At 48.0% G+C, this 12,708-nt stretch overlaps 1 protein-coding gene across 1 annotated transcript in view; it reads right to left on the bottom strand.

Annotated features, from left to right (window-relative positions):
• CDYL2 (chromodomain Y like 2) overlaps positions 1 to 12,179 on the bottom strand; it is a 168,586-nt gene extending 156,407 nt beyond the window's left edge. The window contains exon 1 of the mRNA XM_086688848.1: positions 11,780 to 12,179. Coding sequence (XP_086544974.1) covers positions 11,780 to 11,803 — 24 coding nt within the window. The 5' untranslated portion in view covers positions 11,804 to 12,179. The remainder of the gene's footprint in view (positions 1 to 11,779) is intronic.
• Between the last annotated feature and the right edge of the window lie 529 nt (positions 12,180 to 12,708).

The raw sequence follows: 12,708 nt of genomic DNA, 5'->3' as shown, positions 1-12,708 counted from the left end.
ATAACACCATAGACATGGCCACACAAGAGCGGGAGGGCCAGGGTAGTAAAACAGAAATGCCTCAAGATATCAAAGACTTTGCAATCTCTTCCATGTGTGATGATTAAGGTAAGAAAACAAGCTATGACTTTCTGCCTAGTACCAAAATACACACCAATTCAGAGAGAAAATTAGGTCTATCACTTGAAGAAGGTCCATATGTGTCTGCATCCCAACCTCTCTGTGGTTCCCTTTATCCTTCTATTAACTATAAGACCCTCACCAAAGTCGGTTTCACCAGTCGCCATGTGTACCACACTCTTCAAAGTGAATGTGGTTTCAGGGAGCAACGCAGACCAGCCAATACAGCAATGTAAACAATAAGACACTAAAATCTTACCCATTCACCTTTTGTCCTGACAGGAGGTTTGGATTTCCTTACTCAGTCGGACTTCCAATAGTTCACAAATAAGTTTGGATTTCCAGGAAAAGTTTAGACATCAAATGTTTCCCATAATGTCAAGGCCTGTGGTATGAGTCGGTGAGGCGGGTCCTGATCCCATTCTTCATCACCAAGAGGATTAAACACGACTCAAGGCTGTGCTGAGCCTCACTGTCCTCCTTTAGTAAGTCTTGCATGAGAAAGCAATAACGACGTCACGATTTTCAAGCAACTCTCGGGAAGAGTCCGGCAAGGTATCATCTAGCTCTTGTATGATGCACTCAGAATTTAGTGAAGAAAATAGCCAGTTCTAGCATTTCAAGCTTTTTGTCTCCTTCAGTAGAGTAAAAGAGGCCCTCGCTTTCGATCCTTTCTTGGAGATGTTGGTGAAAGACTAAGCAAATGACTTAACTGCGACCCAAACCCAAGACTCGGCAGTCCTTTGACTGTAAGACTGCATTAGCTTTACTGGTATTACAGAGCCAAACACTGTCCATGAGTTCTGCCTATAAGAAACCAATGTCCACTGATCAACTGATCAATAAAAGATATAGAAAACAGATTTGAATGTTAGATGCCCTGAGGAAAACTGAAAGACTGACAGTCCTTCAAACTCCATACAAAACAGGTTGTCAAGATCAGTTTCAACATTCATGTAAACGAAAGACCTGTATACATTCATTCTTTCATTACCCAGATTGCCTTCTGCATCCTGCATGGGCTGGGTGCTAAAGAATGAACAAGACAGAGAGAATCCCTGCCCCCAAAACACTTAAAACCTGGTAGGAGACTCAGAAAATAAGATAATAAATTACAACATATTGAAGTGAATGCTCTACTGAGATAAGAATGGGGTGCTACAGGAGCCCAAAGAAAACCCCTGATGAGCCAGGGAAGGTCTGCCAAGAGCAACATCCAAATTAAGACATAAAGGACGAACAGGATTTAAGCAAGCAAAAAGGTGGCAGGGTTGGTAACAGAGAGCGCCCCAGCCATTCAGAAAGGTATGAGTAAAGAGAGCATGTGGAGTGTTTCAGAAACCAAGAGCAGACCTCTGAAGAGACTACAGCTGTAAGCGGAGAACCAGCAGGAAGTGAGAAGGGGTCACATCACAAAGAGCTAATACATCACTTAATAGGATTTCATCAGGAGACATGATAACATTGGTATTTTAGAGAAAGATCCTTATAAGCATTTGGAGAAACACTGGACTAGATGCAGAGATATCAGCTAAGAGGTTCTGGAGTGATCTAAGTCGTGGGAGTTGTCTTCTGAATTCAAGTGGGGAGAGAGAATATGCAGGGGAAAAGGACAGATTCAGGAAACAGGCAGGATGCTCATCCAAGAGAATATACGTGGTGCCTGGGCAAAATAAAGGAGGCCATATTTCTAGCTAAGAGACCAATGGATAGAGGTACTACTGAGGCTAGGAACCCAGAAAGAGAAGCAAGATTTACACAGGAAGATCATAAGTTCAACTTAGGATATTTTGAGTGAAAAGAGTCCAAGTGGAGTTAGATGGATAGCCCTGGAGTTGAGGGGGAAAAAAATCCAGGCAAGTGTCAGAGACTTGGAAATCATCCACACAGCCACTGCATCATAATCAGCAGAAGAACTCAAGGTCAAAACTGTAAGAATCTCCAAACTTTAAGAAACAGACAGCAGAGGCACCTCAGGAGTGGGAGAATCAGTCAAGGAAAACAGTTCAAGAATAAGGGATGGAGACCCAACAGAAATGATGGCATCTGAAATACTTCCCTGCTCGCAACCCTGTGCTACATGCTGTGTGGGGAAACAAACCACAGGCATGATCTTAACACATGTCTGGTCTGTCAGTACTCAAGACCTGGGCTGCCCAAGAAGCAGGCAAATGACAAATCATGTCTTCAAGGGAGGCACCAAAAACATAAAATAGAAGCAGGGAGACAGATGCATATTGGACAGACAGATTGGTGACAGACTCACCAATCAATGAATGCCAAGAATTGATAGTGTAGTAGATCATGTGATATTACACCCAGGTCTTCTTTTCAGGGTCTACATGCCCATCCCCTCCGCGTGTAGCAAGATCTCTGCTGCAGAAGGTTCACAACTGTGTCCCTCAAAGGGAACTGCCCTCTGCCCAAGAATACACCCCCACCCCTCCCCACTCACCGTGGGACAGCCTACCAGCAGTGTCTACATGGTACAGGGATACAAGGGCCCTGTTCCCTTCCCTCAGTTTAGATCCTTTCTTCAGGGCTATCACAGGTGCAGAGCCTTTGGTGGGACCAGGTGAGATCTCAACTGTAACTTGACTGGAAGTCAGCTTCTCCACCTGTCCCATCTTGCCTTCCTCACTTCCTTACGAGTGTATCTCATGAGAGCCTTCTTCAGTAAACCCTCTACCTGTAATTCTCCATTTCTGAGTCTGGTTCCAGGCGACGCCCCTAAAATGCATGGTGTATATCAAACTAGGGGCCAAGCCACTGAGGCTAGAGCAGAGCCAACAGGCAGAGAGATGCAAACAGTAGGGGCAGCTACAAACCACAGTTTTGTGTGTGCCCGTGTGAGAGCGGCTCTGTCACAGGCCGGATTCAGAGGATGGCCACTCTCCATTCAGTTATCAAGAGGGACAATGCCTTGAATGTTCCAACTGGCTTTAAGGGACTTTTGTTACCTAATCTATACAAGATTTGGTGGAGGGCAAAATGGAATCTTGAACGTCAAGGACAATCTGAAGGCATCATCTTAGTAAAGGGAGAGAGTAAAACCATATGGGAAGCAATAAAGGAAGCTCACTCAAGAGAAGGCCAAGGTGGCGTAAGCCCATCAGCTTCAAACATTTTCAATCACTCATTCAACAAATATTTATTGAAAAGCTTCCATGTACCCAGTAAAGTGCCAAGAGCTGGGAATGCCATCACAACTAATACAGACATGGTCCTGCCCTCGGAGAGCTTAGAGCCTCGCAGAAAACCCTGGAGCTGAGCTATGGACCCCTTTTCCCAATCAAAATGGTTCCAGGAAACCTAACAACATAAAATCAGATACGTGCAATAATTTTTTAGTGTAGAAGCCTTTTGTAAGTTTAAGTGATGCTACTTTCTTATAACTCATGAGAGCAATAAAGCCAGCCTATTTTGATTAATAACAAATTTTTTCAATGAGGCCCAAGAACATTAGCTGTCTTCCTATTACAGCCTCAACAATTTATTTCTGCATTTGGTCTGCTTGTAAATAAGAAAGCAATTTTTGATTTGCTATAAAAAATGGTTGTGAGTAGTGTCAGGTTAGGTTTGCTTTGTTTTCATGATCTTGTCTCACAAGCTGAGGGTATTCTGCATTCTAAGTGACCCTAAAGTCTGAAAGAAGAAACAAAGGAAATGTCTGTTTTGTGGTTGACCCTCTAACATGTAACAACAACCCTCATTCCTTCTCTCAAATTAAAAAGTCAGGGCAGAAGGGCCTAGTACTCTCAATAAACCCCAGTATCACCTTTGGTACAATACAAAGAGATAGCTATTATCACACACTGATTATGACACCATGTCCAGAACATTCACCAACCACCACCATTTGAACCTTGAGTGGTATTTCATTGAGTGGGTGCGTTGTGTTGTAAAAGCATATTTGCCTGTATAATTTTCTGTGAGGAGATATAAACAGGTCTGAATTTTTAAGAATGCTGCAGACCTAAAATGTTGCTAAAGCAGTGCATGTACCAGAAGTTCAAATATATGCCCAGAGATGGCAGGAAAAGCTATATTCTGAGGTCTACCCACCAAAGAAAAGAGTTGACCTGGCCGTTCCTTTTAATGTACTGAACAGCCCAATGTGTTAAAAGCGTGGTGTATAACCATATGTGGGTGTTAGGCCTTTAGCTATCACATTCTGAACAACAGCTTAAAAGACATTTGTGGCTGCAGTCCCAGCACCTGGCATTGTTCTAGGCACACAGTAGACATATAATAAATGTTTGATCGATGGACTATTTACAAAATGACTATTTTTAAATAAAATTCAAATCCAGAACTTGTAGAAGCTCCATGGCTTGTTAGTAAGGCCCACGACGATGCCATTTTTAAAACACTGGACTAGAAGACAAGGAAATGAAAACCAGAGAGGAAAATTCCCTGACGAAGAAAATGAGAATATGGTGGTGGCCCCTTGGTTGGGGAATTCCTGGCATGGCCATGTGTGCCCACCACGCTCAAGAATGAGTGCCCTGTGCCAGAATGCCAAGGCCTGGCAGGGCTCCTGAAGCCCTTCACACATGCAGACAAAACGAGATGACGACACCCCCTAATAAGTGAGGTTTATTCGAAGAGGTGGCAGACTCAATCGGACGGAGAGACTTCAAACACAGAAGAGATCCCATCGTACGGTAGAGGCCACCAAGGCCTAGGGGACACCGCTAACAGCACACTGTTATCAAATGGTAGCGTGTGGACCAGAAACCTGACTGTACCAATCAGGATTCAGTCAAGGAAGCAGAACCACTAGGATATACACCTTAAACGATTTATTGCAAGGAACTGGCTTATGTGGTTGGTGGGGAGGTGGGGGTAGGGGGCTGGCTAGGCAAGTCCAAAGTCCATAGGGCAGGTCATTAGGAAGGGCAAGCTGAAACTCCTCCCAGCTGAAGCGGTTATCCACAGGTAGAATTTCTTCTTCGAGTAAGCCCCAGTTCTAAAGGCCTTTCAGTTGACTGAATCAGGCCCACCCAGATTATCCAGAATAATCTCCCTTAAATGCAACTGATTGTGGACTTTAATCACATCTACAAAATAGCCTCCCACCAAGACCTACATTAGCGTTTGACAGAATGACTAGGGACTGGAGCCAGCTAAGTTAACACATAAAACTCCATCATGTCCATTTACCAATAACACCATAGTGATCTGTCCACCATACCTCTCCTCTCGGAAAAATGCTGGTATGAAAAATCCTTAATGAAGAACTTTACTTACCTCCTTGTACTCAACTTAGCGAGATCTTTTAGTTGGCCAACCCCTTTAGAAAGGTTCTGTATGACTACATTATAGGTGTTCTACTCTTGTCTCCAGCTAAATTACTGAAGATGTCAGACCCAACTGTCATAGGTCAGCAGGAGAGGGCTTTGTAGGGTTTATGGAAAATCCCTTCTTTTACAAATGTAAGTCCAATACCCACTATCTACATGACAACTGTCATCCAAATCATCCAAAGTAGCAGAGCCTTGTGCAGAACCAGGGGAATGGAGATGGCTGATCCAGGCTCTAACATCACCCCCAGATATCACATTCATTCTATCTACATTATCATGCCCAAGATTCTTAAAAGTGTTGCCCACAGAAGACGTCCCTGCATCCACATTCCCACATCCCCTTGCTCACCATCATACTGCAATCAGGTCCTCCCTCACCCACCACCAACACACTCTATGGAATAGATGCACCCTAAGGTACCAATGACTTCCTGGTTGTTAACTACAAAGGCCACTGTAGACCTTTTATCTTGAAATGCAATTTCCCAATGCCTTCCGTAACAGCAAAGCCTCCTACCTCTCTTGCTAGTCCTTGTAAATTTGGTGTCACTTCTCTTTCTTCTTCTATCCTTTAAATGTCCATTTTCTCCAATATTCCATCACTGGGCCCTCCTCAGGTTTACACGTTGTCTTTTGGCTCTAATCATGATCTATACACTAATGATTCCCAAACTCCCATAACAGGTGCCCCTTCTGAGCTTTAGGCTCACATGACCATGGCAGTGGACATCTATACATGGATGTTCCACAAACACTCTGAACTCACTGTCCTTTCCAGAGATTCACTACTTTCAATTAATGCTTCTTCCCAGGCTCTCTATCTCCATGACTGGTTCCACTATCCACCTAAGAGACCAAAATGAAAACCAAAGAGTTATCCCTCAACTCCTGTCTTTCCCTCAATTTGAAGGGATGAGGGGTGGGTACCATTCATTTCCTAACTTCTACTCTTCCGTAGCCACCACATCTTTTCATAAGCCTTCTGTGCTCCCACAGAACCCCATCTTGCCCTGTATCAATGCTTTCCCCATTGCCCTGTAAACTGCCCATTTTCTTAACTATATCTCCACGAGACCACAGACTTCTGGAGAACAATCTCACCATTTCCCTAGTGCATGCCATATATTTGGTGTTCTAGGAATGTAAAAAGAACAAATGAAAGATTGTGCTATGAATTCAGCCACATCTATACCTGTCTTCACCATCCATGAGATGAGGAAAGACCTAGAACTTTGGACTCTAAATGTGTGTCTCTAATATGTCAGATCTTTGAAAACTACCATGCCTGAACCATTCCTTAGCAAGGAGCCATCTAAACCCCTTTCAAGGACAGTTTAATCCCCTGAAGAAATGATCTTATGCAATGAAGAATGACTTGACATAAAAGTCTACCTGAAAATAAGCTGGTATCTGCCCACAGACGACAATTTAAAATAACTTTCAAAAGATGGGAGAATCATACTTCCATTCAATATTCACCAGGTGAATCGATTCAACTGAACCGATAAATTTTCTTTGCAGAGATCTGTCCCTTCTAACACTGGTACAGAGATTCGAGAAGTTGTATCACTGATCATCTATTCTGCTACTACGCGTTTGACAGGAATTGCCTCAGGTATGATTGGTAAATAGGGAAACGATGTCAGTATAACAAGTAAGTTGTGTTGACTCTTGTGTTCTTTTTCCTAGCTTGTTAATATTCTGAAGCAATCATAGGAAAGCCCTGTCACAGAGAAAAAGAAAGACTGAATGATGTATGAAGATCATAGAACAAAGCTGGAAATGCATTCCAGTGCCTTCCTTTAATATGAGTGGTAGCAGACTGTGGCTTTAAGAACCACTATGATTTCCACTATGTTAACCTGCCAGGCGAAGCTAGAAGTTACAGATGAAGAAGCTATGAAAACATTTCTCCCAATAGAGATGAATGACAAGGGCTATGCTCTGGGGAGGATTTAATTTTGATGAAAATGGTGTCTTTTAGAAGCAAATGCCCTCGGCGACCTACAGAGAGAAGAGAGGTACAAACCCAGTCTGAATGCTGTGAAGGATAGACCGACCTGTTGAAGGCAAACACCAGCCAGGTGGAGATTTAACCAAGCTGTATTTTTATTAGAGTCACTTCTGGTTTCGTTTCCGGTTACAAAGTTCCATAAGTTTTCAGCAGTCTGCCTCAATCCTGTTTTCCCAATAAGCCTATATCTTCCCATATTTTTAGTGTGTGATTTTGCAGAACACGAGGGCAGAAATGCCCATGGTCATCACTTTTGCAGAGTTGATTTTTAACAGAAGTAAATTTCTTTCAACAAAACTAAAATTAATCTATTATTATTTATCTTATTTGGAATGAAATGCAGTATTTACACACACACAAGCATACACATAATCACACACACGTATATATTAGATATGGATGGGTGCATGCATGCCTATCAACACCCCCACCCAAAAACAAGACATAGGGCACATTTCCTGCTTTGAGGATAGAACCTTGGGATGCATACATAAACTGAATGTTGACAAACCCAAAAGGAACTATCACTGTCAAGTTCATCTTGGCCACAACTGACTTTGTCTGCAGATAGACAGCATTCTCTTTGAACAATTTTGCCCAAGAAGTAGAGAGAGACCGCCTCCACAACTGTCAGCTAATCACAAGGGAGGGGGTGTAAAACACCACCCAACAGCCACATGGAAAGCCACATGGTTGAAGCTTAGATGCGATCAATCCTTCTAATGAATAACAGACTGGCTCTCGGGAAAGAGACTCAGCCACGCTTCCTTCCAGGGAGAACTAAGAGCTACCCATACACATGGTGTTGCCACCACTGAGAGATCACAAGCTGGGGAAGAAAAGAGAACAGAAGGTAACACTCAATATGAGGATAAGAAAGGTCAGCCAAGGTACTTTATCCACGCTTAATTCGGTCTTCTGTTCACTCTTGAATGTGCAAGGAGCTAGGGCACAGAGAGGGACAAGACAAGAGAACCAGGTTCCTAATTCCCTATGTCTTCCTGATACCCAAACATTTAGCGAATAGATTAACTAAATTTCTGGGGTTGCAAACTCTAATGCCTGCTGGAGCCAGGTAAGTAATATACGAGTGAAGCAGAATGGGTACGCGGTACCAGGGAGCATTGGGCCAATGACAAACTAGAGATCACATGTACCATCTAAAGGTACTCAAATCCATTTTTCTTATCTACTGTGGAGGCAAAAAAAATAAATAAATAAATAACCACAAAAAAACAAAACAAAACAAAAAAATAGATGGCCCAAAACTGTTCACAGAATGCCGCTATATTTAGCAGAATGTAGACCTGAGGATCAGGATTAGCATTTCATTTTGTAGCCAGATACCTGACTCTAAGAAGATCAACCAATGTTTAAGATCACCTTTCTATAGGCGATGGCTACAACACACCTTCTGGTGAGATGAGAAGTCTTCTACAGGGGAAACAAAGTGGAACCATCTGTCAAGGTCCAAAATTTTGGAAAGCGAGCTTGACTCTGTATTTCCTCATTATGAAGAGTGCCATTACAGACATTTTTTTCATTTTCTGTACCTATTCCGTAAAAAAAAAAATTCTATCTGAGGAGGGTTGACTCTTTAAATTATGTGAAGCACCAAAGAGAATATGAAGAATCTCTACAATCCAAATCACATCTTCACTACAAAAGGTCAAGGATAATGTCAGTAGACACACAGGTACAGTGCATCAATTACAAATATAATAGTTCTCAGCCCACTCAAGATGCGGTTTCTTAGAGGTTATGAGAAGCCATTTTATATATACTTGAATATAATAGTCAATTAATGTAATACCATAAATGAGAATAAGATCAGTTTTCTTCTTTTTTTTCTCTCAAGGTCAATCAACGTACTGGGTATTCCAAGATCTGTCCTCAAATCAACATCCTATTTTTCACACACACAACAATGTACAGTTAGAAATATATATGCTAGAAATGTACAGCTCCCAGCACTTAATTGTTTTTCAAGCTAAATTTGGACAGCAAATTAAATTCTTCAGTATAGGTTATATAACACAGACACAGACTATGAAAATGTTGACACTGGTTATACTCTTGTAATGCAATTTAGCCCTTTTAGTAACGATGATGCCAATAATCAGCTATGGGAAAACTATTTTACATCTAGTACAATTACCTACTGTCACAGAGGTAATGATTATTATTGTCCTGTTCTCCAGTAAGAACTCTTGAGGTGCTAACATAGTTCCAAGGCCAGTGTGAAAATTCCCCTTAACCGACTATGATTACCAGTGTTAAGGAGGATAGTTTCAAGTGAACATTAAACAAGAAATTATCCCCAGAAGGTTCATAAGTTCCAAACTTTACATGGAGAAATACTGACAGCTCCTCATACATCCTCTTAACACCCTCAGGATGCACTCAGGCAATGGGAGTATCTCTAGGTTGACTCAGTATCAGTGGACAGAAAAATCCATACTCCTAAGGAGTCGAGTTTTGCCCCTGAACAGTATCGACACTTGACCAATACCCTAACAGTGCTGCTGATACCAGGAAAGTCCAATCAGACCTCCCATTCTGCTGTGCTTCAACTTTTGGTTTCAGAAATTGCTCCGCCATCTTGAAACAGACCAAAGTGCTTGCACCACGCATTGGCCTTGATCTGCCAAAGTTCTTCACCAGGTTTCTACCCAACTTCACCTTCCTTATCAGCAAAAGGATGAGGAAGGCAATAGCGCTAAGAAGAGGTCAATTTGCAGAGGTTCTTTCAAAGACTGCCAAGATCACCCATCTGTCCCATCTGAGCCCACTGGCTGGTGGTCCATGACTGGGCCTCACCAAGTCCACAATCTTCCAAAGACCCTGGTCACACAGGACGCCAAGAGCTAATCTGCCTGTTCTCCATTCTTCTCCCACTGCAGCCAGCAAATCTACCATCTGAAAAGCTTCAGCCGCCCAGAGGGCCCAGGGGGAAAAGCTCAAGGTAGGTGAATCACCCCTACAGTCTCTCGTGGGTGAATCACTTCTGCAGTTTCTTACCCACTAGGTTAATTTCACCCTTTTGGGGTGCTCGTCTCGATTTAGTCAGGAGCCCCGAGAAGCAGGGCTAGGGTTCACAGATTCGTGCGCAGGTAGCATAGGTCCAGGCTGAGCGGTGACGCTGGTTTCTGGGAGGATCACTAGGCCTTCTGGTTGAAGACGTCTGGCCTCTTAACTTCCTTATTCTGACACCCATCTTGGTTGGGGCCAACACCGTTTTGAACGCATTCTCCTCGGGGGTGTGGGACTCATTTCTCCTTCTGTCCACTCGTCGGGAACCCAAAAGCTGGAACAGCTGTGTCCAGGGCCAGCTACAACCCAGCTCCCGGAGGCCACGGCTATTCCTCCGTTGTTTCACAGATGCCAGACTCACGTCTTCCTTGACCACTTTTGAGACGCTTTCAAAGTCTCCCAGGATGGCCACTACCTGTGTGGACCTGGGTGGACCCGGAGACAGGTATCCACTGAGGGTGACGCAGAGTGTCGAGAGCACCGCTCACATCCCACGTCCTCCAGCAACATGTTACCACCCACCTCTGACTTCCATGTTCTCTTCCCTTCCACACAGGGCCCTCTGCAGCGCCCCCTCTCGCCCCCGGCGTGCACGACACCCGCAAGGACCGCCCCCACGCCCCGGCCTGGAGGGCTTCCCAGCCCGTGGCGGGGGCAGCAGGTGGGGGGAGGGGGGAGACGGCCTGGTGGCCCCGGGGAGCGGTTTGGCGGGTGTCCCCCGTACCCCCACCCGGCCGCCCCCACCCCCACGCAGTCTCCCCCCAGCCCCCCGGACCCCGCCTGGCCGGGGCCGGGCTCCGCTCCCACGCCCGCCCCCCTCCTCTCCCGCGCCCCCGGCCCAGCCCGGGCCGCGCACCCCCCGCCCCGCACCCTCGCCGGCCGCCGCGCGGCCCCCGGCATTCCCGGCACGTCCGGCGCCGACTTTTACCTGTACTTTCTGCACTCGAGGCGGCTCGTCGGGCGAGAAACACCTCCCCGGGACCGCTACCTCCCCCGCCCCGGCTCCGCCCGGCTTCCTCCTTCCCCTCCAAGGCCGCAAAGTAGATGGAGTAAGAGAGTGTGTGTGCGAGAGAAAGAGAAAGAGGGAGCGGGCGCGGGCGCCGCGGGAGGGCGGGCGGGCGGCGGGCGGGAGGCGCGCCCGGCCCCCGCCGCCCTCCGGCCGCCGCCGCCGCCGCCGCCGCCGCGGGCTCGGCAACTCCGGCTCGCGCCCGGCCCCGGCCCCGGCCCGGTCCCCGCCGCCCGCCGCCCGCCGCCGCCCGCCGCCCCGCGGGCCGGGGCCGGCCGCGCCCCCGCGTCCCCGTACCTCGTAAAGGTCCCCAGAAGCCATGCCAGGCTGCGGAACTTGGCTCGCCGGGTGTGCGCGTCTGCTCGCTCGCGCCCTCCGTGCGTGTGCGCGAGGGGGCCAGTGTGCGCGTGTGTGTGCGCGCGTGTGTGTGTGAGTGTGTGTGTGGTGTGTTGAGTAAACTGTGTTTTTGCAGAATGACAGGCTTGGGGGCTGCCTATGCGCAGAATCAGAGCGGGCGGCGGCGGGGCTGGCGTAACCGGCAGCGGCGGCGGCGGCGGCGGCGGCGGCGGCGGCACGAGCGCGGGCAGCAGCGACGGCCGCGCAGCGCGCCCGGGAGGCACCGACGCGGCCCGAGCGCCGCGGCCCCCGCGACCCGGCGACCCGGCGGCGGTGGCTGCAGCGGGCAACGGCTCGCCCCGGCGCCGCCTGCAGGAAGCCGCCCCGCGCCCGCCGCCGGCCCGGACGCTGCTGCCACTGGGCGAGTCCCCGCCCCCCGGGAGCCCGGCCCGGCCCCCGGGGAGGGGGGGGCGGGGGCGGCTGCCCGGCCGCGCCCCGGGGGACCGGTCCCGGAGTCCGGGAGCGCCAGGGCCCGCCCCGCCGCCCCGGGCCGGCTCCGGAGGCGGCGGCGGGGCTCCCCCCGGGGGTGACCGGCCAGGTGCCCGCCGGGCGCACCCGGCCCCGGGGCCGCGAAGGGGCGGCCGGGGAGGCAGGTAGAGAGCAGCGGTGGCCGGTCGCAGGGAAGGGGCCCCAGCTGGGCTCAGCCGACCGGGGGCCTCACCTCTTACCCCACCCCACCCCCCACCTACCACCCCCAACCCAGGGAGGGAGTGGGCGCCACCCCGGGAGACCTGGCCCCTCTGGGGCTCTGCAGCCCCTCCCCGGCTACATAGCCCCTCCCTCCAGTCTGGTTTGTAAGACGTGGAGGCCCCAGGGAGGAGGGAAGACAT

Source organism: Puma concolor, chromosome E2 (genome assembly GCF_028749965.1).
Source record: "Puma concolor isolate L17-30 chromosome E2, mPumCon1.1.hap2, whole genome shotgun sequence".
Lineage (NCBI taxonomy): Eukaryota > Metazoa > Chordata > Mammalia > Carnivora > Felidae > Puma > Puma concolor.
The sequence above is the reverse complement of the archived record's forward strand: the minus strand, read 5'-3'. Positions and strand labels throughout refer to the sequence as shown.